The 25,158-nt window shown below is 43.0% G+C and overlaps 2 protein-coding genes across 5 annotated transcripts in view; one reads left to right on the top strand and one right to left on the bottom strand.

Annotated features, from left to right (window-relative positions):
• The window catches only part of ACMSD (aminocarboxymuconate semialdehyde decarboxylase), a 79,471-nt gene extending 70,619 nt beyond the window's left edge, over nucleotides 1-8,852 (bottom strand). Inside the window, exon 1 of one of the 3 annotated variants that reach the window (XM_034785235.1) lies at nucleotides 8,779-8,852. The gene's annotated coding sequence lies outside the window, so the exon portion shown is untranslated. Of the gene's footprint in view, nucleotides 1-8,361; nucleotides 8,570-8,778 lie in introns of those variants that run through there. The other 2 variants (XM_034785233.1, XM_034785230.1) reach the window with 2 other exon arrangements.
• A 61-nt stretch (nucleotides 8,853-8,913) lies between these two features.
• Nucleotides 8,914-25,158, top strand: part of TMEM163 (transmembrane protein 163) — a 159,395-nt gene continuing 143,150 nt past the window's right edge. Inside the window, exons 1-2 of one of the 2 annotated variants that reach the window (XM_034785236.1) lie at nucleotides 8,914-9,115; nucleotides 15,055-15,174. In XM_034785236.1, the coding sequence (XP_034641127.1) occupies nucleotides 8,956-9,115; nucleotides 15,055-15,174 (280 nt within the window). In that variant the 5' untranslated portion in view covers nucleotides 8,914-8,955. Of the gene's footprint in view, nucleotides 9,116-12,641; nucleotides 12,857-15,054; nucleotides 15,175-25,158 lie in introns of those variants that run through there. The other variant, XM_034785237.1, reaches the window with a different exon arrangement.

Genomic DNA, 25,158 nt, shown 5'->3' with positions numbered 1-25,158 from the left:
TGGCCTTGCACACAGACATGGCTGAATGATAACAGTATTGCCTTTGCTGCTACTTCTTAAAACACAATTAAATTGTTACTGCTGAACCAGTTCATCCACTTTCTTAGTGGAGTACTCTTAACTTTTCCTAAGTGTGGTCTCATGCTGCACTCAGGATATAGAGCAATGTGGAGTATTTATTAGGTAACACCAGTAAAAGCCAAACAAACGTCACTCTCAGGAGTCTCTGAATGCAGCATTGTACTCTGCTAATTCCTACAGAGGTGTTCAATCACTTGTGTTCAAAAGAAAAGGGAATTATTGTAAATCTAGAACAGATGCAATTCTTTAACCCTGAACAAGCATAATATATGATGCTACTCTGGGACTTGTTTACAAGTTAAGATGGATATAGTTCAACTGTGTTTAGAGTGAAGTAGAATCATAAACATTCTATACTTCTGTAGTGATCATTGTCAGACAGAAGGACAGCACATGTTTTACTATTCACACCCTTGGTTCTACCTGTAACCATTTACATTAAAAACCAGGAGTGCTCAAGTGCTTCCACTCTTTCTTCTCCTTCTGTACCAGGTACTATTTATCATCCCATTATAGTTCCTCTTGGTGTTATAGGAACACACACTAACTGAAACAGAGAGCCTGTAACTAGAGATATAGGCCACTCTACAGCCAAGAGATTACTCACACTCTTAGGGAAAATGTCTACTTCAAGGAAGAATAGGAATGATGGGCCTGATCCAACTTCCATCAAAATCAACTAGAATCTTCCCATTGACTTCAGTGGGAGTTGGATTGGGCCCCAAGTGAAAAAGAGTTAGAAACCGACAGACTTTTTTGTCCTTTCAATGAACTCAAGGGGTGGGTGGATAAAAAGAAAGAAAGAAGCACTACAAAAAAAAAAATCTCAGAAAACCTGGACCCATGCAGACAACAAAACAATTCAACTAAATAAAAAAAGAGAATTTATCTTCAGCTACTGTTGCTATTGTGTTAGGACCTAAGTGACCTTTCACTGTTTGAGATCACCTTACTGTGGACACCAAAATATCATTAAGATCATAGGCAAGACCAGCTGTGAACAAAGGTTCTATTAAGAAACATTCTGCATTCTAGTCACAGTGTGTTTGAATCTCCCAGCAATCACAGAGAGAAGCCATTCCAAAGGCTATCTGGCAAGTATTTATTGTGATTATTTTTGGATTCTCCTGCTTCATGGCTAGCAAAAATGGGGGGAAATATCAAGAATAGTTGAGGTCCAAGACACAAGCCCTGTAAATAATACAGCTAGTAGGGGAAAAGTCTTCCCTTGATTGTTAATCCTTTTCCACTTGCTGAAGAACTTGCAGTCCCTGCACATGCGGTCTCACAGAAGTCAAATAGCTGGTTGACAGCCAACCTGAGAACAGAACCCAGGTATCATAAGCCCCCTGATCTAAGCCCTGTCCACTGAAATACACTGCCTCCATGAACTGTAGGAGATGATGCCCTTGAAGTGCCAACAGAAATAAGGGGTGCTGATGGTTTGGGAAATAGCTCCCAATCACATTGATGAGTCAGGCTTTGTTTCCTAATGGCTAGCTTGGTTACACAAGGATTTAAATGAGACGCCTTGTTTGGGGAGAGGAACTTAATTGTGGTGCTTCTTTATGTTTTGGATTTTGCTTCGGTAAATACAAAATGGATCACAACCCCTCCCCCCCACCCCTTGAACCCAGGGTAGGAAGTGCAGTGGCAAAATATCAAGGCAAGAGAGCCATTTAAAATAAAATTTTCATCCCATTGTTAGCTTCATGCTTCTACAGCCCACCCCTAAGATCAGAGACCCATTGTGCTGTACAAACACAGGAAGTCGCCCCTGCCCTGAAGAACTTACAGATTAATGTGAAACAAGCAATGGCAATTGAGGGCTACTAGCAAAAAAAGGTAAGTGGGGAAGGAGGATGAAGATACTGAAGATATTGCTTACGTAGGTAGCTATTGTACAGTTCATGGTTCTTGAGGGGTCCAAATCATCTGCAAAATGTTTTTATTTTACATTAGATGGGTGTCCCTAAATATTTAGCCATCACTATTTGTCTGATTTCTTGTAGATATCAAAGCAATATTGCATCTTGGGAAAGGGACCTGTAGGGAGAGAGTAGTGGCTTATAGTCTTATTTGTCTCTCTGTTTATACTAAAAATCCTTTGGTCTGGAGTTTGGGAAACTGCTTCCAACTGAATCTCACCCCCCTCCCCCAGTACAAAACAAAACTGACAAACTAATTGGTTTATGGAGGGGATAAGGAGAGATGGAAGAACCTTAATGACATCTACAGCCCTGGCAAAAAGATGGAAGTTAAATAGCCACCTGCAAGGCTAAGAATGGAAGAAATATTATATACACAGAGCTTTCAGACATACTGCATTGAACAGTACACCTTGCTCTGGAGCTCATTTGTGTGCTCTCAGGCAGCACTGGCCGGGGTCAGAGAAGGAGGAGGACACCCTCCTTGGCCAGCTCAGGGCACCCTGCCCCATCCTCCCAGGAGCATAGAGGCCAGTGAAGAAAAGAGGAGCTACTGGTAGATTGTGAATAGGGGAGGCTAGAAAGAGGAAGAAAGTCTGAGCCAACACCATTTTTCACAATGGGCAGTGTAGCCTTTTTGTTAGAATGTTCCCAATTAATATTATGTTGTTAAAAGTAAAGGTGCAAAAACAATAAAATAAAACAAAAAACAAAACACCCCAACTTAGTTTTTAGGTTCGAGCCTCTAGAAAATGTATTTAGCAGAGGACCACAAGATGACACTTTGAATGAAACAACCAAACTTTATTAAAAGAAAAATGAGTAGCTAAGCAAACAGGCAGGCAATTACTACTTATACAAATGCTACTGTTACACTCACACTCAAGATGAATTGGTGGATCAATGCAGGGCTGGCCCACAACATTTTGGCACCTGAGGTGGGGAGCTCAAATGATGCCCCCATGCTCCCCGCTTGGGCCAAAACTTTGAAAGGTCTCAATTCTGTCTTCTTCCTTTCTACCTGAAGGTCCACAGTCTGGGCCAGCTCATGTTCTATTGAGATGGTTGCAAGGCTGACCAGCCTCTCCTGTGTCATTGTGAAGCGTAGATGTGTTTTTATTAACTTCAGCTTGGAGAAGCTGCATTCTCCACTGGCAACTGTTACAGGAAGTGTTAGAAGTATGCGCAGAGCAACAAAAGCATGTGGAAAGAGGGTGGTCATCTTATTTGTGCACATATATTCCAGAACAGCCTTTGGAGTTGATCCTGCTGAAATGTATTTTGAAAGGGCTTTCAGTTCATCACCTAAATCACTCGCATCAATATTGTGCATGTCATCATGTATCAACACTGTCTCTAGTGCCCTGCATTGCTGGTGTAGGTCTTCTTCAGGTACAGTGAGGGGTTTTGGAATATCATACAACACCCCAAATATACTGCTGTGTTCCTTGAGCTGCATGAACCGTTCTCCAACTGACTGTATTGCACAATCTAGCACCTGGTTAAAGAATTCAACTTTGAATTGTTGTTTGGAATCTCTTATGGGATTATCCCATGCCTCGTAATCAAAGTGTCTTCTTCTTTGGTGACTCTTGTATTCTTGAATGGGTGGGAAAATAGCTTCAATGTGAAGTTCCTCTGCCAACTCTGCTCTGGTTAGGCCTCAGCTGGAGTATTGTGTCCAGTTCTGGGCGCCGCATTTTAAAAAAGATGTGGAGAAATTGGAAAGGGTCCAAAGAAGAGCAACAAGAATGATTAAAGGTCTTGAGAACATGACCTATGAAGGAAGGCTGAAAGAACTGGGTTTGTTTAGTTTGGAAAAGAGAAGACTGAGAGGGGACATGATAGCAGTTTACAGGTATCTAAAAGGGTGTCATAAGGAGGAGGGAGAGAACTTGTTCACCTTAGCCTCTAAGGATAGAACCAGAAACAATGGGTTTAAACTGCAGCAAGGGAGGTCTAGGTTGGACATTAGGAAAAAGTTCCTAACTGTCAGGGTGGTTAAACACTGAAACAAATTGCCTAGGGAGGTTGTGGAATCTCCGTCTCTGGAGATATTTAAGAGTAGGTTAGATAAATGTCTATCAGGGATGGTCTAGACAGTATTTGGTCCTGCCATGCGGGCAGGGGACTGGACTCGATGACCTCTCGAGGTCCCTTCCAGTCCTATAATCTATGAATCTATGAAAAACTTCTGTGCACTCTTCAGAACATTTTGAAATCTCTCATTTGACTGGTAAGACTGTAGGTATGACTTTGCTTTGTCCAGTTGTTCCATTGCTCCAGATATATCAAGGTCAACACCTTGGAGTCTCTTGCTTACAACAGTTATTTCAAACAATATGTCATGCCACCACGCTAAGGCTGGGTCTACACTACCCGCCTGAATCGGCGGGTAGAAATCGACCTCTCGGGGACCGATTTATCGCGTTCCGTCAGGACGCGACAATCGATCCCCGAATCGACGCTCTTACTCCACCAGCAGAGGTGGGAGTAAGCGCCGTCGACGGGAAGCCGCAGAGGTCGATTTTGCCGCCGTCCTCACAGCGGGGTAAGTCGGCTGCGATACGTCGAATTCAGCTACGCTATTCACGTAGCTGAATTTGCGTATCTTAAATCGACTCCCCCCTGTAGTGTAGATGTAGCCTTAGTCACACAGAAATTTGAAGTTAAGTATGTTTCTGGTGATTCCATTTCCCTCTGCTACTGTTCTCCCACGAACAGTTCCTGTCATAGCTTTATCCTCCATAATGGCAACTATTGCATCTTTCCAATTTGGTGTTTGATAGGCTTTATTGCCTTCACTCGACTTTCCCATCGTGTGGCACTCAGTGGTTTCGTCAGAGAGAATGTTCCCAGATGTTGCTTCAAAATTTCCTGTGGCACCTTATAGACTAACAGACATATTGGAGCATGAGCTTTCGTGGGTGAATACCCACTTTCGTCGGACCCACTTCACCCACAAAAGCTCATGCTCCAATACGTCTGTTAGTCTATAAGGTGCCACAGGACTCTCTGCTGCTTTTACAGATCCAGACTAACACGGCTACTCCTCTGATACTTCAAAATTTGCCATCGATGAGTTGATGCAGAGAAAAATACATAGATGCTTTGAATTACATTAAAAAATTCAGCAGCCTCACTAGAAGCTGATGCTGCATCGCTGACCACCAAGTTCAATGAATGAGAACTGCATGGGACAAAAAAGCTCAAGGATTTAACTCTCGGATCCATGTCTGCACTCCTATTCTTTCCTCTCATGTTGGCACCATTATCATAGCCGTGACCTCTCATGTCAGCTATCGCAATTCCCGTATCTTCCAGATTTTTAAGAAGCACATCTGTCATACCAACTCCTGTAGTATCAAAGTCAATAAATTCTAGAAAACACTCTCTGACAATCACCATTGCAAGGACATTTTCACTAGGTTCTATTGTTGTTACAAAACGCACCATTAAAGTCATTTGTTCCATATGGCTGGTGTCAGGTGTGCAGTCCAGAATAACAGAGAAATACCTTGCTGACTTCAGATCTGCCACAATCTTCTGTTTGACTTTTGTTGCCAGTAACTGTATAATCTCATTTTGAATAGTTTTTCCAAGGTAGTGGTATGTGTACATTTCTTGGGTGGTGACTCTTCTTAGATGCTCCTGGAGTACAGCATCAAACTCAGCATCAGCTCCACAATTTTAAGGAAGTTTCCATTGTTTGGCACATACAGTTGATCTGAAGTGCCACGCAGTGCTAGGTTTTAGGTAGCAAGCATTCTCACAATGGCAATGAGCCTTTTCAGAACATTTTGCCAGTAAAGAGACTCTGATGCAATCTTTTCTTGATGCTGATCATCTATGATAGCCTTTAACCTTAGTCTCATCCCAAGCTCTTTCCACCTATGGGATGCTCTCTGGTGATTTGCTGCCTTCTCCTGGCATGCCAGATTTCTAGCCAGATTTTTCCAGTCCTTTTCCTGTCAGGGTGGTTAAACACTGGAATAAACTGCCTAGGGAGGTTGTGGAATCTCCATCTCTGGAGATATTTAAGAGTAGGTTAGATAAATGTCTATCAGGGATGGTCTAGACAGTATTTGGTCCTGCCATGCGGGCAGGGGACTGGACTCGATGACCTCTCGAGGTCCCTTCCAGTCCTAGAATCTATGAATCTATGAATTGTATGGAGTTTGAATTTGTTTAGAAAAATCTCAGACTATTTTATATGTATAAGAATATCTTTTAACCCAAATAATTAAAATGTTACTATTTTATCTTAAATACCCATTTGATGAGAAAAATAACATACATAGGGCCTTGTGGTGTTGCATATTGATGCAGAGCTCACAACTGGAGCAAGAGCACTGGGTTCACAAACACTGCAAGGGAGTAAGGATGAAAAGAAGATTAAGGTGAAGGGATGCAGGACCTTGCTTAGAATAGATGCAGGAGCAAGGGAACAACCTGCTCAGACAACCAAGAGCACCAAGCCCTCTCTCCACAGCCCCCTAATATAAACCCCTACCCCACAATACTGCAAAAGCATCAATTAAGTAACTCTGCTAAATAATGGCATTTCATAGGCTTCTATGAAAGTTCAAAAATATCAGCTTGCATCACAACCCTTAATGTTTATTGAAATGTAGTTTTCCTATTTAATTAATTTATGTTTTAAAGTACAGTTGAATACATCTTGAGGATTAGCACCCAGGATTAAGAGATATAATATAGATTTAGGCCATTTGGATATTCATATTTCAGTAAACATTCCCAAACAGGTCCTATTAAACCATTAGAAAGAACGTCTCTTTCTAATGAAAGTGCTGACTACAGCAAGCATGAAGCACCTCCCCTAGATTCTGGCAGCTTAAAATATAACCTGTGTGTTTGTGCAAACTCTCACTTGCCTTTCCATATACACCACATTTGATTATTACCAGCACTGATGAAGGAAAATGCTATTTGGGTACAAATCTCTATTTAGTCATTGCTAACAAGCAGGAAAGTAAAACAGAATAGCTACGAACAAGTTATTGGTTTTTGGCAGTGTTTATTTCCCCCCACATGCCTTGGAGATTTTTAAAACACAGTCAGTATTTCTTGCATTCCTCTGCAACCTTGGATGTGTCAGACTAGCGGACTGAGCACAACCTAGGCACCAGAAAGTGTTAAATTCTAATTAATTCTCCTCTGACTTGCCATGTGTATTTGGGGGGCGGGGGGGGGGGGGGAGTCTTTTAGGGCAAAATTTATATACATGCACACCATCCCCTCCCATTCATGAATGGTTGATTTGATTTTTGGGCTCCTGCCCCAGCTACCTCCCATTAGACACCTACAAAGTGAGGTACCTAAAAGCAGTGGAGATTTTTGAAAATGTGGGCACTAACTGCTCTGTGCCTCAGTTTCCCTTTCTGTACAATGGGGATAGTAACCCTTCCCTTCTTCACTAGCGTGCTTTGAAAATGTAAGACATGTTAGCTTCTGCCCTCGATAAGAAAAGACTGCAGTTTCTGACAGTTATTGAATAACTCTTCTCCTGAAGTACATGTTAAGGAAACTTCACAGGGCTAAAAGGAAGATGAAGTTTGTGATGGTTATGGGGAAGGGCCTAGGGGATGATTTAGGTGAGGTGAGGAAGGGCAGGGTGTAGGTAAGTTTGTGGAGGTTATGTGGGAGGGCATGGGGGGGCTGTAAGGGATGATGTAGGGGAGCGGAGCACGTGGGGTGAGGAAGGGCAGGGTGTAGATAAGTTTGTGGAGGTTATGTGGGAGGGCATGGGGGGGCTGTAAGGGATGATGTAGGGGAGCGGAGCATGTGGGGTGAGGAAGGGCAGGGTGTAGGTAAGTTTGTGGAGGTTATGTGGGAGGGCATGGGGGGGGCTGTAAGGGATGATGTGGGGTGAGGAAGGGCAGGGTGTAGGTAAATTTGTGGAGGTTATGTGGAAGGGTCTGGGGGGGGCGCTGTAAGGGATGATGTGGGGTGAGGAAGGGCAGGGTGTAGGTAAGTTTGTGGAGGTTATGTGGGAGGGTCTGGGGGGGCGCTGTAAGGGATGATGTGGGGTGAGGAAGGGCAGGGTGTAGGTAAGTTTGGAAGGCCGGTTGTACAGATTATTCCTCCTTGGCCAGCAGTAGTTGCTGTGAAATCCTCAACAGCGGGTCCTTATTTCGCTGGTAAAAATCACCTAAATCCTCTTGAGTTTGATCCCCCCCCCAAAAAAGGGCCCCCCCAAACCCCCCCCCCCCCCCGCAACCCAAATCTCCACAACGAAACAGAACGAAGAGCAGCGAAGCAAATTCCTGTAGCGGCTTCGCATCCAGGCTCTTGAGTCAGGGAATAACACAGGGAAGCCCAGCTCTCTTACCCCGCTCCTGCAGGCCTGGCTTACAGCCTCAGAACAGCGCCGAGAGGGGCTGGGAAGAGATTTCAAACCACCACCTACCTCCCCCTCTCCCCAGAAAACGCTGCCTGGCCGGGTCCCACCGGCACAGAGTGGTGCCGCGTCCCAGCCGCGCGTGGGACGCCCCAGCCGCGTGTTGCGGTGCATGGGCTGCAGTAACCCCGTCCCGCAGGGTATCCGCTCTCTATGCAGCCCGTCCCCTGGGACCTGTGATTACAGCCCCCCCCGCTAGCTAGGAGGGGGCACCCACTGCAGCTCCCTTGAACTCCCCTCTGGGGCTGGGCGGGGCCTCTAATTGCAGCCCTGCCCCCAGCCGGGGGGGGGGGGCTGATTGCAGCCACCCCCCATCTGAGGAGCCGGGAAGCTGTTCTGGTTCCCCACCTGCCCGGGGGCTGGCGATGAGCCGCTGGAGGGAGCCGCCGGGGGAGTTTGTTTGCCGTCTGTCCCCATCCCCCTGATGCTCTGAGCCCAGTCTCCTCCTCCCCCCGTGCTGGATGCTCCGCTCACTCCTCACTGCCCTGCCACGCTCTCCTGCCGCCTTCTCCCACTCCGCGAGACATGGAGCCGGCCGCAGCCTGGGGCGACCCGGCCAGCCCCCCGGACCCCACCATCGTGCAACCCCCCGGGACCACCCCGCCCTACCTCTCCCGGGACCAGCAGGAGGAACAGCTGCGGATCGGGGAGAGCGGACAGTTCAGCGAAGGGCTGGAGGACAGAGGTGAGCCCCGTCCTTACGCCCTGGCCTCCCTCACCCCACATCCTCCCCTAAATCACCCCGGCAGCCCCCCACCTACAGCACACACCCCTGCAGCCCCAACGCCCCCCTCCAAAAAAGCACACCCTGCATCCCTCCCCTAAATCACTCCTCACAGCCCCCATAATAATCTCTCCCGTCCTAAATCACCCCACTGCAACCTTCCCCAAATGCAACTTTCTTCTAAATCACCCCCGCGGGCACCTCTGCTGTCCCCCATCACTCCCCTACATTTCTCCCCCAGTTGCTCCCTGAAGCCCCTCTAACATTTGTTCCTCCACCCTATTCCCCTCTGCAGCCTCATAGCGTTCCCTCCGACACCCTATTATCATCATTGCTCCCCGACACCTATCCTGACTTGCCCATTACAGATATCAAGCCATTTACCGTTCTTTAATAATCCTGGCCCACCCCTCAACACACCTGCAACTCCTTTGCCTTCATCACCCCTGCAGCCCTTCTAGTACACACCCTATACCCCCCGCACCTGTCCCTTACTTATTATTTACAACTCGCTTAACATTGGTATCTGCAACCCTCCCTTTAATCCGCCTCCTCAGCCCCTCCAATAACTACCCCAACAGCCTGCGCCCAGAAGCTTCCTAAGACCCACCCTATACACTCTGTCCCTATGCCTTCCCCCATGCCACCACAGCCTCAAAACAGCACTTCTTTTCCAGATGAGAGGCTGACAGCCTAAGTAGTTCACGGAGATTGTCAGATATGTAGCCAGTCTAACTGCTTTTCCTCAGAGAGTGGGGTGGGAGAATCCCCAAGGATGCAGTCAGGGCTAGGGAATCAGCCATGAGGTGTCCCAGAGGCTGCAGACTAGATGAATGGGAGAGGAGGGGAAGCTCCGCAAAGAAGTAAATCAGTGATAAAAAGGGAGGGGTGCAATGAGGGGACTCCAAGGAGGGACAATCAGTGCTGGGGTCTCTGCTAACATATCTCCTACAGAAAGGCTGCTGTTAGCGGATGGGATTGAGCCCACTTGGTGCAACAGCTGCCAAGACCCCATAAGGGGAGGCTCTCCAAGGGGCTTAAATCTATAGTGCCCCCCAAAGTGCAAATCTCACCACTGCCAACATAAGACATTCAAAAATCGTGGGTCAGATCTCCCCTTAAATCATGACATTTAAAAAATAAGAGTGTTTTTTTTTTACCTGCCCTCTTATTTGAATATCTGGGAAAAGCTGCCAACCTCTAAACAGTGTGTGATCATCATCTTTACAGGTTCAAAATTCAACCTTAAACGCACATGCACAAATGCAGGCTTCACTGCACTCCACTTACCCTCGCCTATCCCCTGGTTGTAGGAAACTGCCATTTTATCCCTCTCTATTCTCCTCCTTCATCACTATCCTGTCTCCCTCCATGCCCCAACTCATGCTTCACTTCCATTCACTCCCTATGCTCCCACACAGTCTATTGCCCCTCACCTTCCCCCTATATTTTCCTTTCATTCTCCTTATCTTCTCCCTCTTTTACTGTCCTCATTTTACTGTCTGCACCCCACATTCCACTGCACCTCCTCAGTCCCCATCCTGTGCCTCACATTTCCCTCCATCTCCTTAGGCTTCCCATATTCCTCTTTCTCTTCACAGTTCCTTTCCAGTTCCCTAGCCATAGAGTATAAGAGCATGACTATCTTCCTTGAGGTCCATCTGGGCTTCAGTCATATTGGGAAAATATGGGAATTGGTGCCCATCTTTACTAGGGACTATCTTGCTTTCATGGTCAAAGGCTGATCCATGACTGGAGCTCCTAGGTGCTACGATAATACAAATACATAATAAAATACTACTAATACTATAGGAAAATGGTAGCCATCTTGACAGAGGGCAGCTTGTGGCTTTAGTTCCATTGGAAGTAATGGGAAACATCAGCCATTTTGACTAAGGTCAAAATTCAAAAGTTTGGCAGGAATTTGGAGCTTTAGAGAAACTTAAAATCTGCAATCCCCACTCTCAAGGGAGATTTTGAGAAGAGATTTCCCAGCTAAACTGGCCTGTAGTAGGGTTAAAGGGGAAAGACAGTAAGCTGTCTCACTGTCCCCAGTATTTCCAGGAAGAGTTTCAGTATAATTTTTGCAGTTTGTTTATAATATTGCTGAAATATTGTATTTTTTACAGTGGCTCTTTCTAATGAATCATAAACATAGACATAGTTATATAGGTATGAATCTCTAATGCAGCTGTCTTCAATAATTTTTCAAGTACTGTACTTCTAAGGATCCTTTTGCATTTTGTTAGATCAAAAAAGATCACTGAAGTATTTGGAGGGAAAATGGTTCTTTAAGGGTATTCCTTCGTTAATGAGAGTCTTTCCATGGACTCTGATTGACTTTGGATCAGGTCCTTGATTTAACATTGTAATCGGACAATAGGGTTTTATTTTTTTCAATTAAAAAACCCAACAACATAGAAATTCAAACATGACATTTTAAAATGCTATTTCAGTCAAATTAAAAAAACCCCCAAACTTCTGTTAAATCAGCATGTGGTATCACTTCATAAACATCTTGTGTTCTGGAATTATTATTTAATGTAGTAATTTTATTTTTTGTGAAATGTATATTTAGGTGGTGAAACATAATATAAAATGTACCAAATTCCATGCATTTAACAAATGCATCATCTTTACATTAGGGATATTTAGGTGCTAAATCAAGTTATTGTTTGCAGCAAAATTATTCAGCACCTCAGTTTCAGGGTGGAGAAACCTTGTCAATAGATGCAAGCGCGTCATTTTGTAGCAATGCAGGTCATATTTAAAGGTGGTCTAAAATGTGCTGTGGTCAGTTAAAATTAAACATTGTTTTGTAACATGCAGTGACAAGATCAAAAGCTCTCCCTCATGAATCTGTTTGCTGTATGTAAATTAATGAGCTAATGTTTTTTGTAAAAGGATTTTCATGCTATGTGTTTGGTAGCTGCATGAATATGTGTGTATGTTTGCATGCAGTCCCCTGGGACTCATTAAAACGAGATGGTGCTTCTTGTGGGGGAAAAATTGTAAATAAATAAAAGTAGGTGACTTATTTTAGGGAGGAGGGAAAAAAGTTACATCCTGCTAACCAAGAATATTCCAATCATTTTTAACATACACATTACAGTATAGCTCTCATAGCAGGGGTGCTTTGATTTTATGAAACTAAGGAGCTAAATCTTATGCAGTGGGAAGCACTCTTGGCACTTGAATTACAATTAGTGATGAAAAGGGGCTAGCTGCTTCATGGCAGCAGCTGTCTGTTACCTGGGAATTGGATGATGTATTTAAAGAAAGAAACAAGCAGGAATGAATGTGTCATTCTACCTCATGTTTGTTTCCCCTCGGAGCCAAAATCAGCCAAAAGCTTTACAGCTGGACAGAATTTGGACCTTAAAGTAGAACCCTTAAATGCTTCTAGAAAAAAGAATGCCAAAAAACAAGGAGGGATGTTATTCATTAGAATAATGAAATCTTCTCTTTATTTCTAGACCTGTTTTTAGGTGTTAGCCCTACAAAAGCCACCATTGAAATTGCATACCTTTGTTGGCAGTGGCAGCAGACAGGTCTAGTACTGAATGGATATGGAGGAGGAATTACCCTCTGAACTGCTGTCCTTCTAGGCAGACTAAATGAGAAGTTTGTATTGTTGCTACCCATTCCAAACCTGTTCTGTGAGCATACTGAGGAATCAAAGCCTTGAGGACTATCAATCTGGTAATTTGAAAAGCATTAAATGTGTGTTGAAAATAAATGCAATTTAAACATAAAAATTAAGAAATAGGATCTCTTATTATAGGACCAAATTCTTCTCTGACATATAAGAGTGCGGCTCCTCTTGAAGTTAATTAGTTGCATGTATGTAACTGAGGCAAAATTTGGCACATAAAGAATTTAATAATTATGTGTGAAAACTCTGTACAAATATTAAGTAATTAATCCTTATAACACCCTTGTGAGGTATCCTAGACAAATATTATCCCTGTTTACCAATGGGGAAATTGAGGCAGTGGGGTTAAGTGATTTTCCCAAGAGCACAAAGTGAGTTAGTGATAGGAATTCCTAGTTCTAACATCCAACCCCGTTTTCAAGCCATCTATGCTGCTTCTCATGTTTACAATACGCTAGCTTTACAAATTCAGAGCCCTACAGTAGTTTCCCTTTTCAAACACGTGTGTTTTCTGAAAAAGTGACAGACATCCTGGAAAAAGCACTGGAGAAGACTGACTGGATTTTACATTTGTTAAACAAAATATTCCAGAGATCATGGGTGAAACAGATTTGGATCAGATTTTACAGTTTCTGGTGAAAGGAATATATTTAAAAAAAAACGTACTTAAATGAATATCATAATTAGGGCTAAAAGAAGATGGGTGGGAGGAGAGAAGGTGTTTTTATTTTAAATTAAAATAACTTTTTAAAGCAGGGGAGAGAGGGAGCAGAAGACTATCACTATTTTTCTGATATTTAAATTGAATTGTTAGCTGGGCATTAGGATGGGGGAGACAGGGGAGGGTTCCACAGTTGGAAAACATGGTGAAAGACAAAAACAGTTTTTAAAAATTGGTTAGGACCTAGGACCCAATTCTGCACCCACTGCACTGATTTCAGTAAGAGCAGGATCAGGCCCTAAATTCCTCTCTCATGTCCCTCTGCGTGGGGATTGTATGCCTTTGCAGGAGGATAGACTTTATGCTCTAACAGAGAGACAAGGTGGTGGGTGAGGTAATATCTTTTATTGGACCAACTTCTGTTGATGAGAGAGACAAGTTTTTGAGCTACATGTGGCTCTTCCTCAGGTCTAATAGGTCTTTTTCATCTCTAAGTCTTTTTCATCATCATCCTAAAATACATATGCTCCTGCTTTGATACTCCATTCGAGCACTGTATTTTAATGGATCAGCAAGTTAACTTCTCAGGTGTGTGAGCCTGGTGAACTTAACACTCCAACACACGTTTTTTCCTGTGTTCTGATAGTTCTCTTCAGGAACTAGGGTGACCAGATGTCCCGATTTTATAGGGACAGTCCTGATATTTGGGGCTTTTTTTAATATGGGCTCCTATTACCCCCACCCCCTGTCCCGATTTTTCACACTTGCTGTCTGGTCACCCTATCTGGAACTAAGGCCAAATCCTGAACCATTGAAGTCAATTAAAGTTTTATCATTGACCTAAATAGGTGCAGGATCAAGTCCCTCATGTGTACCTGTATCAGTGAGCAGTGTGTTAGGGTGACCAGATGTCCCGATTTTATAGGGACAGTCCCGATTTTTGGGTCTTTTTCTTATATAGGCTCCTATTACCCCACATCCCTTGTCCCGATTTTTCACACTTGCAGTCTGGTCACCCTACAGTGTCTACATGGGGATAAACCCACGGCTGGCACGGGCACTGCGGCTGAAAAATTGCTGTGTAGACACTAGGGCTTGGGCTGGAGCCTGAGTTCTAAGACTCTGTGAGGGTGGCGGGTCCCAGAGCTTGGACTCCAGCCCTAACCTGACTGTCTACACAGCAATTTTTAGCCCTGCAGCTTGAGCTCCACAAGCTCGATTCAGTTGACCCGGGCTAGCTGTGGCCATGCTCGTGGGGCTTTTATCCCCATGCAGACGTACCCAGTGAAATTACTGTGAACCTTCCTTTAGTTGCCTGAAGATTGCAGTGCTCTTCTGCATTGAAGAGAGCAATTAATATCAGGTGAAATGCAAACATTAGAGCCAAAGCATGTTCTCCTTGCTCACTCAAGCACTCCTATTAGCTTCATTCACCTGAATTCAGTGAGGTGAGTAGAATTAGGCTCATAATGTACCATATACGATATATACAATTATCTGTTTGGTCCTGAATTGACACAGATGTATTCTTTTTTAAAAGGAGTAATGTAATGTTCACACTGCTTTGTGTATTGCCTTTATCAGGTTTACTAGAAAGCAGTACAAGGCTAAAACCTCATGAAGCTCAGAGCTACAGAAAGAAGGCGTTGTGGGTTTCATGGGTCTCCATCGTTATCACACTGGCTCTTGCAGTGGCTGCCTTCAGTGAGTATTGGGAATATTTTAAACTCTTTAAGCCTTTTTCTTGGCTATCAGAATTTCTCAAAATGCTACAGGATGCTTTATGCTTTTATATCTGTATTACTGTTGGAGTGATTTCTTTGTAGACCGCTTGGGTCTGCATGGTGCTTATAAATTAGTAAAACAGCTTTTTCCTTTTTTTTTCCTTTTTTTTTCTTCAGCAGAGAGGGTTGCTGAGGGTCAGAGGAAGATATAGGATATTTTGATTCCTGTTAGCATTTGTGCTAAAACTGTTCATTTTTCAGACTAGTATTAAAAAAATCATTATACAGTGGATTCCTTTCAACCAAGGAGGTCAAACATGAGAAGTCTAGACCTACCTGAGGCTTATATTTGGAATGCTGTGAAGATAGAAGATGAAATGTAGTGGGGAGATGTATAATTTCTCTTAGGCTGGCAAATACCCTAACACAAAGCTAATTTTTGGGAGTGAAGTCACAATCTTTTTAATAAGACTATCTTCCTGGAGGCAAATTTAATGCCATCTATCTGGTAGTCATTTTGATATGGAGAATTAAAAAATAATTCAACATTTTAATTGTGTGAAAAACTGGGTTATAGGTTATTTTTTTAATTTTGTGCTGAGTAAAAGTGTCTTTATTTAACTGCACTAAACAGCACTTTTTCTGTTTTAAAATAACACATTTACTACCAGCTTATTATCCTAATAATACAGTGATCTTTTTTTAATTTGATGGATAAAACCTGAATTTTGCAGTGAATAAAAAAAAAAAAAAGTTAGTTCCCTTTGTGTGTTTGTTTATTTAGAGCCCAGAATGTTTACTGCTCATTTAAAAGGAAAAGCTCCATGCTTCTAGCTAGGAGACAAGAGGCTTCTGAGATCCTCAGAATGTCATCCTTCATTTTGGAAAAGACAGACTTGTATTTTCTGGGAGCTGCAGCAGCATGTGTTTTATTATTCCAATCTGCAATGTTGGACCTGCGGCTGGAAGTTGGTGTCAGCTCCCAAGAGGGATTATTAGAATCTGACCAAATGGTCTCTGCAAAATTCAGCATATATTACTCGAAGCTATTTATATGAAAAACAAGTACAATAGTTTGACTTAAAAAAAAAAAGAGAAGGAACATTTTAAAAGCAGCATCTAATGCATTATAGAATATAAACATTTTATGAGAAAGTAGGACAGCTGAGTTTACATTTTGTTCTGCTTCATGAAAATTCAGTAATTTCTTTTTCATACTGGCACTGTAAGAACAAGATTGATTATTGTCCCTTCCAAAGAGTTTTGTTATGAAAATATAAAGATAATAGATCAGGTGATATATATGAATTATGATTATTCAGACTTACTTATATTATAGCTAATAAAGCTAATACAATTATTTTTAGTCACTTGTTTTCAGAGATTTAATTTAATGTTCGGAAATACCAAGAAGTTGTTTTGTTTCACTGAAAACAGCTTTCATTTATCAAAGTTGCAAGACATTAATAAGTACAAAAACAGATTACTATAAATATCCATTTTTCTGTGAAATATGATTTTTAAAGTTAGTCTGGATAATTAGATTTGAAAAATTTACCTGGTTATTATTATTATTATCATTTATTCTTTGTATTATGGTGGAGTAGGATGTGAAAGCCAGGTATGATTATGATGATGGGGACACTGTCGAAGACAAGCAGATGATAGGATGACAGAGAAAATAGTGTAAACACAACTAAGGTCAGTCAGACCGAGAGCCATGCTTTGGGATGAGAAGATGATGATAGCACCTAGGAACCCCAATTGGGTATCAGGGCCTCATTATGCTAGGTACTGTATGGGCAAGTAACAAAAAAGACATAGCTTACAATTGAGGAGCCAGTTCTTCAGCTTGTGTAAATACACATAGATCGTCACTGGAGCTATGCCTATTTATACCAGCTGAGGAATTGGCCCTAGTTGTCAGATAAGACACATCAGTTGGACAAAAACAAATAGGGTTCAATGTGGGGGATTGAGGTGATGACATAACACTAGTTTACCATAAAGGACTAAGTCTCGTCTAATCACCTGTCTAACCAGTCATCTCCTTTGTTTACTTTGGAAAGTATTTAATGATGCATAAACGAGACCCTGCTCCTGCAAATAAACACCTGCTTAATGTCTTGTGTGCAAAGCAGGTGAGTAAATGTTTACAGGATTGGGGTCTTAGAGTGTAAGCTTTTCAGGGCATTCATTTCACATAGTCACTGAGCAGTTGTTTTTAGGAACGTACATGTAAGAGTGATTTAAAAAAAAAGATATACGGTAACTCCTCACTTAACGTCTTCCCACTTAACGTTGTTTCAAAGTTACATCGCTGCTCTGTTAGGGAACATGCTTGTTTAAAGTTGTGCAATGTTTCCTTATAACATCATTTGGCTGCCTGCTCTGTCCACTGCTTGTAAGATTCTGTGGAAGAGCAGCAACTTTACGAAGGAGCATTACACAAGTTCCTCTTCTCCGCCTCCTCTCCCTCCCTCCCTCCCAGCACTTCCCCCGCCAGCAAACAGCTGTTTGGCGGTGCTTAGGACTTTCTGGGAGGGAGGGGGAGAGCGAGGAAACGTCATGTCTCTGCTCCTCCCCCTCCATCCCAGAAAGTCCTAAGCGCAGGGAGGGAGGGGGAGGAGCGGGGATGCGGCATGCTCTGGAGAGGAGGTGGAGTGGAGGTGGGCCTGGAGTGGAGCGGGGATGGGAAGAGGCGGGCCTGGAGCATCTCCCGGCAAAGCTGGTGCCTGGTCTTCTGGGGGGAAGCTGCCGCTGCTCCTACGCAAGGTGCTTCCTAGTGTCCTTGCCTGCAGCGGGATGTGCCTGTGTGGGGTAAGCCAGGGGCACCTCCCAACCACAGTACAGTATTGTATAGTATATAATGCCTTTTGTCTGCCCCCAAAAAATTTCCTTGGAACCTAACCCCCCGCATTTACACTAAATCTTATGGGAAAATTGGATTCACTTAACATCATTTCACTTAAAGTTGCATTTTTCAGGAACATAACTACAACGTTAAGTGAGGAGTTACTGTATAAAAGAAGCTATGGTAAATATTCAGCACACATGTAATCTCAGGAAAAGACTTAAAACTGTAATGACAGAATTTGTATAGACTATACCAAATGATTACACCATTCATCTTCATAGTGAAGCTGGCTACCCTACAATGAATGAACAATGGGTCACTTTTTGTGTAATACATTGTTAACATGTTAATTAAGGACAACCTCCTTGCCCCTTCACTTGAATTCATTGGGACTATTGACAACAATAGGGAGAGCAGAATTTACCCCCATATATTATAAATACAAGCAATTATGCATAGGCTACTTGGTCTTAAGAGGGTGGTAATTGTATTTATGCTCAAAAACAGTTAATATTTACAAACATATTGATTATGTCCAACTTATTTTAGGTGTTTGGAATATATCTTTCTTTGTGGTATCTAGATGCCAAATTTGTTAAGAATTAAAAGCAGATGCAATACAAATCTTGACATTAAATCTCTGTGAATGTTTAAATGATCAATTGTCATATAATTAACATGTAACAAATGCATTATTAGAGCCTTTTATATTCTTTTGAACTCTGAGTGATTGACTGTTCCATATGGTCCTTTACAATTTCTTAATTCTGATTGCAGTTTCAACAGTCGACCATCTCATTAAAGTCTCCCATGTTATATCATTCATTATCTGCTCCTTTTCTTTTACGTTTTCCTTGTTGTCACCTTGTTCCTCTAGCCCAGGGGTTTTTCAAATTTAATTGCACCGTGACCCCCTTCTGACAACAAAAATTACTACATGACCCCAGAAGCTTGAAACCCGCCCCCCCCAAGCCCTGCTGTCCCAGGGTGGGGGGGGCCAAAGCCTGAGGGGGCCAAAGCTGAAGCCCAAGGCCTTCAGCTCCAGGCAACGGGCCTGTAACCTGAGCTCTGCCACGCAGAGCTGGAGCCTTCAGGCTTTGGCCCTGGGTGGTGGGGCTACAGCTTTGGCTCCGGGCCCCAGCAAGTCTTAGCCAGCCCTTGCAACCCCATTAAAACAGGGCTGCGACCCACTTTGGGGACAGTTTGAGAACCAATGCTCTAGCCAATCCCTGAGTTAGGAGGCATGCCAGGTGATCAAAAGGTTGCTGCCTGTTTGATATGAAATGACCTGTTGTCAGTTTAGTCATCTGACTCTGACAATCCTTCGCAAACACCTGCTATTTCCTCACAACCCATTCAAACTATTTTTTTACTACTTGTTTATAAAGGCAAAGTGTTGGCTATACAGACCCGATCTTCAGTTTCAGTGAGGAACAATCTTTCCACTGTACCTACCATCTCGTGAGCCTGCTCTGCTAGATGTTTGATAGCTGTCAGACTGCATTGCCTGCCTTCTGACTACTTCCTTTTGATTTGTCATTAAGTTCTCCCTGTACACTTCTCTTTCAGTCTTCATAATATCCCACCCCCACCCGCCCCCAGGGAGTCCTGTACGTTCTTATTGCACCACTACTGCAGTAGCACATAAAAAACCTGTTAGAGAGGGGGACCAGCAGTGAGACTGCATGAGACCTGCATCTGTAAAAATAGACATATTAGAAGGATAATAAAAATTTTGGGAGGGGTGTGTGTGTGTGTTTGGAGGGAGGGCGGTGGACGTTGAGATTTGTTCCCTTCATGCTTACTGTGGTCGCAACTAAAATAATCTCTAATTTTGTTTTACAATCCCCATCTTCTGGTGCTGCAATGCAGTCCCCATCTTTCCATCCAGGATTAGCTAGAGCTGCATTCAGAACTAATTTTGCAGCTCCTTAATCAGCTGGAATGGTCACTGTGTGATGTGAGACATTCCTTTCCAATGGGCTGAGCTTGTTGTCCCTGCAGAATTTGCATAATCTTTGATATGATAGTATTCTTAAAGGAGGTTGATAAATCTGGTTTCAGAGTAGCAGCCATGTTAGTCTGTATCCGCAAAAAGAAGAACAGGAGTACTTGTGGCACCTTAGAGACTAACAAATTTATTAGAGCATAAGCTTTCGTGGACTACAGCCCACTTCTTCGGATGCATATGGGCTGTAGTCCACGAAAGCTTATGCTCTAATAAATTTGTTAGTCTCTAAGGTGCCACAAGTACTCCTGTTCTTCTTTTTGTTGATAAATCTGACACTAATGGTGATAAGCATGTGCAAAGAAGGTACTTTTAGGGAAGGATGATTGTCAGCAGGGGCTTAGAAGCTGGGCTGCATCATGCTAAGCTATTTTTGTGCCAGGCTTATTGTTGAAAGGGGCAGTGGGCATGGCCAAAATTCACATATAGATTGTAGTGCTGTGAGAAAAGACATTGGAAATCCTATGGACCATTGGCGTGAAGGAAAAATCTTTGTATATCTCCACAATACCCTGCTTCCACTCTTCAGCATCATGTCTTGCTCATTTGCTATGTTGCTATTGGGGGTCCTGATGTTGTCTGCATTAATTTGACCCCTCTGACAGGGTTTTTAGGCTGTGAATGGTGAGTTAATGCACAGTGATTTATAATATTTTAAAACTAGAGGTATAATAAACTCTAGTAATGGCATAACAGATGTGTAATGGTGTAGCATAGGTACCTTGTGATGAATGAATTGTGGAAGTCACAGTAAGTTGCTACTGAAAATCCAGCTGGATGGCTGAAAGAGGGAAGCTGCATCCGTCTGAGTATGTTTGGTTTCATCTGGTTAGAAAAGCTAAACAGGGTTTGGCCTGGTCCTTGGGTGGAAGTCTTCCTAGGGAAAAATTTTGGTTGAATATGCTTATCTTTTGCGTACCAGACAGCTGAAAAATAAGAGTGACAGTAGAAGCAGCTTTTTCCTTTAACTCAAAGAGTAGTTCCACTGTTGTCAGATGCAAAGATATCCTACTCTTGACGATTGTTCAGAAGCTTCAGCTACTGCAAAATGCAGCTTCCTGCCTCCGAGCTCTGCACAGGCCACTGCAGTCCAACTGGCTTCTGGGTGCAGTTGAAGGTGTTGGTTCTAAGGACTGGTCTACACTGGGGAGGGGAGGGGGGATCGATCTAAGATACGTAACTTCAGCTACGAGAATAGTGTACCTGAAGTCGACATATCTTAGATCGACTTAGGATTGCTTACTTCGCGTCCTCGCGGCACGGGATCGACGGCCGCTGCTCCCCTGTCGGCTTTGCTTCCACTTCTCGCTGAGCTGGAGTTCAGCAGTCGATGGGCGAGTGATCGGGGATCAATTTATCGCGTCTACACTACATGCAATAAATCGATCCCCGATAGATTGATCGCTACCCACCAATCTGGCGGGTAGTGTAGACGTACTCTAAGAGTAGAGCTATAAAAGCCTTGAGTGCCCATAAAGCCTTTATAGACTTTAATTAGGGTGACCATATGTCCCGTTTTGGCCGGGACACTCCCTTTTTTAAGCCCTCTCCTGGCCATCCCGACTTCTTTTTTTTCTGAAAGGAGGCATTTGTCCCATTTTTGCAGATGCCGACTTGATCAGTTGGCAAGAGCAAACAGGACAAATGCCCACTTTTGTCAAAAAAGTGTGGTGTGGTGTGGAGGAACATGCAGAGTGAGTGTGAGTGGAGATGCCAGCCAGCCCTCCCGCCCCCATTTCAGCATGTGGGACCAGGGGCAAGGCAGGGCTCCAGCGACTGGCAATAGCTTCCTAAAGGGGCTCCCGCAGGGTTCCAGCAATGGGCAACAGCCTCGCGAGGGGGGTGGGGAAGTTGACAGGGTTCCAGCAACGGGCAATAGCCTCACCGGAGGGTGGGGGGATGGCAGAGTTCCAGCAATGGGCAACAGCCTTGCTGAGAGGGGCGAGGGCTTGGGCAAGTGGCTGGAGATGTCCTGTTTTCTCTTTGGGAAATCCGGTCACCCCACATTTAATTTATAAAACCCTTGATATCAATGAAGCCTTAAGGTGCAAATCTACAAGGCCCTTAGTGTCTGGAGACCAGACTCTCTCAAGACTACTCATGCCCATTGTGCCATTCGTTTTTCTGGAATGCTCTTGCTTCCATTGTAGACCAAGCAGTGCCAGATAAATATATTCACTCTGCCTTTCTCTTCATTTTTTAATTTGGATGGGAGTGGGTTCAGTTTGTCAAAAGCTGGTTTTAATTTTTGTAATATATTCCCAGAAATTGATCCTGGGCACAGTACAAATAAATAAGTAAAATTAGGTTCAGTTTTTTCCCCAAAATACTTATAGAATCTGTATTTTAAAAATTATTTTACTCATAATTGTTTCTTGCCTTTTCATAGATTCATAGATTCTAGGACTGGAAGGGACCTCAAGAGGTCATCGAGTCCAGTCCCCTGCCCTTTTTAAATAATAATGCATTACATTGCATTAACATAGTGTTTTTACTTACTGAGATTTTGATTGTGCAAACAACAAGGATGTCAAAGTTGTTATTTCATAGCAGCAACTGCAACTTGGCCATCTTGGGTGAATTTCATGCCTGATGTAACTCAGCTGATATTATTCACTAAGGTAGTTGCCCCAGTATAGGTGCACATTAAGCCAGGGACCTTAGTTATGTAGGAACAGGAAATACTACGTTTGTAATGGGACTGTGGCTGTGGAAAACAATAGCTTTTTTCCTTTCCTTTTGTGCTATTAAAATCTCATTCCTAAAAGTGCACAAATACAGATTTTTGTGGTAATAGCTTAATTCCTGCCAAGCAGACCAAGATCTTTTAGAATATCATCAAAGCCAGAAAACACAACTCTCATTTTAGCAGGCGTGCATTTGTCTAATTTTGTCTTATGATTCAAAGAATGTCAAGTCTGTTAATTTGTCTTCCTGATTAGATTAGCCAAGACTGTTATAATAAACAGAGCAGAGATATTAATACATAAATGTAATGTATAGTCAAAGTTCTGAAGCTGAAGCTCCCTTTGCAGACAAGGACTGAATAAGGATTTAGGGATTTGGCATTGTAGAAACAGCTATAAAATAAAGTATAACTGATAACAGATCCTCTGAGGTCCTTCACTGGTAATCATCCAATCCAGTTTGTGAAATGTGCTGCTATTCTGAGAAGTCAAATTCTATTTGAGAAGTTCTTTGCATATGACCTTAATAGAGGTAATTCTGCAGCTGGTAGGATTTTTATCAGACTAGGCTGTTGATATAGGATTTCATAGATTAGCTCCAGTACTGTATGTAAATATGAAAGAAACTGACATGCATATGTTACCGTATCAGATCATTCTGAGTTTCCACATTAAATAGTGAAAATGACCTAGACAATGTGAGCTTTCATACATTTGGATTAGAGACGGGCCCAAACTAAACCCCTCATTCTAAATACCCTCAAATTTCAGGATAGTTCAGTGCTGAGTCAGAACTTCATATTAGTCCAGCCCCTGTCTCTATAATGGTGTGTTCCAAAGCCCCACATCTAAACACCCGCCAACTATGGGAGGTCTGGATTCAGATCCAATCTGTTGGTCAGAATGATTAGAAAGCAAGTGACAGAATTTCATTTCTGACTAATGACAGGAAATGTGGGCCTGATTCTCCTCTTAGGTTATTTTTACTCCATTGTAACTGCATTGACTTGAATGGAGTTACTCCTGATTTACAGTGGTGTAAATGAAAGGAGAATCAGGCTCTATAAGTATTTACATGGACTTGTCGGTATAATTTTTCACTAGTTACCATTTAAAGGCAAACTACACAAACAACTGAGTTAGTGGATTTCTATTAATGAATTACCTCTCTTTCCCAGTGATACATTTTTAGCTGTTGCTTCAAAAAGAGAATTTTTTAAAAATTGCACATAGTGACAGTCAGTGCTTTTCCTTATGTTTGCATGGTACTGTGCACATGGCAGCAACAGTGGAAATTAATTATAATTAGAGGATTGGACAAATTAGAGGATTGGGCCAAAAGAAATCTCATGAGGTTCAAGAAGGACAAGTGCAGAGTCCTGCACTTAGGGCGGAAGAATCCCATGCACTGCTACAGACTAGGGATTGAATGGCTAGGCAGCAGTTCTGCTGAAAAGGACCTAGGGGTTACAGTGGACAAGAAGCTGGATATGAGTCGACAGTGTGCCCTTGTTGCCAAGAAAGCTAATGGCATTTTGGGCTGTATAAGTGAGCATTGCCAGCAGATCGAGGGACATGATCATTCCCCTCTATTTGACATTGGTGAGGCCTCATCTGGAGTACTGTGTCCAGTTTTGGGCCCCACACTACAAGAAGAATGTGGTAAAATTGGATAGAGTCCAGTGGAGGGCAACAAAAATGATGAGGGGCCTGGAGCACATGATTTATGAGGAGAGGCTGAGGAAACTGGGATTGTTTAGTCTGCAGAAGAGAAGAATGAGGGGGGATTTGATAGCTGCTTTCAGCTACCTGAAAGGGGGTTCCAAAGAGTATGGATCTAGACCGTTCTCAGTGGTAGCAGATGACAGAACAAGAAGTAATGGTGTCAAGTTGCAGTGGGGAGGTTTAGGTTGGATATTAGGAAAAACTTTTTCACTAGGAGGGTGGTGAAGCACTGGAATGGGTTACCTAGGGAGGTGGTGGAATCTCCTTCCTTAGAGGTTTTTAAGGTCAGGCTTGACAAAGCCCTGGCTGGGATGATTTAGTTGGTGTTGGTCCTGCTTTGAGCAGGGGGTTGGACTAAATGACCTCCTGAGGTCCCTTCCAACCCTGATATTCTATGATGATAAAAAAGTAGGCCAAGATTTTTCAGACGTGACCAGTGATTGTCAGTGCCTGAGTTTTTGGGTGCCCAACTCAAGAGTCTTTTAAAGGAGACTTATTTTCAGAGGTGGGTGCTCAGCACTTTCTGAAAATCAATTCCTTTTAAAATGTCTCAACATGAGTACCCAAAAATGGAGGCTGACCACATTCATTAGTCATTGTTGAAAATCTTGGCCTTCATATTTTCTTTTCCAGATGCTATATCAAATCACTTGGCCTTTCCCATTGTTAAGGGCCAGGATTTATATT

Source organism: Trachemys scripta, chromosome 11 (genome assembly GCF_013100865.1).
Source record: "Trachemys scripta elegans isolate TJP31775 chromosome 11, CAS_Tse_1.0, whole genome shotgun sequence".
Taxonomy (NCBI): domain Eukaryota; kingdom Metazoa; phylum Chordata; order Testudines; family Emydidae; genus Trachemys; species Trachemys scripta.
This window is presented reverse-complemented; position numbering and strand designations above follow the sequence as displayed.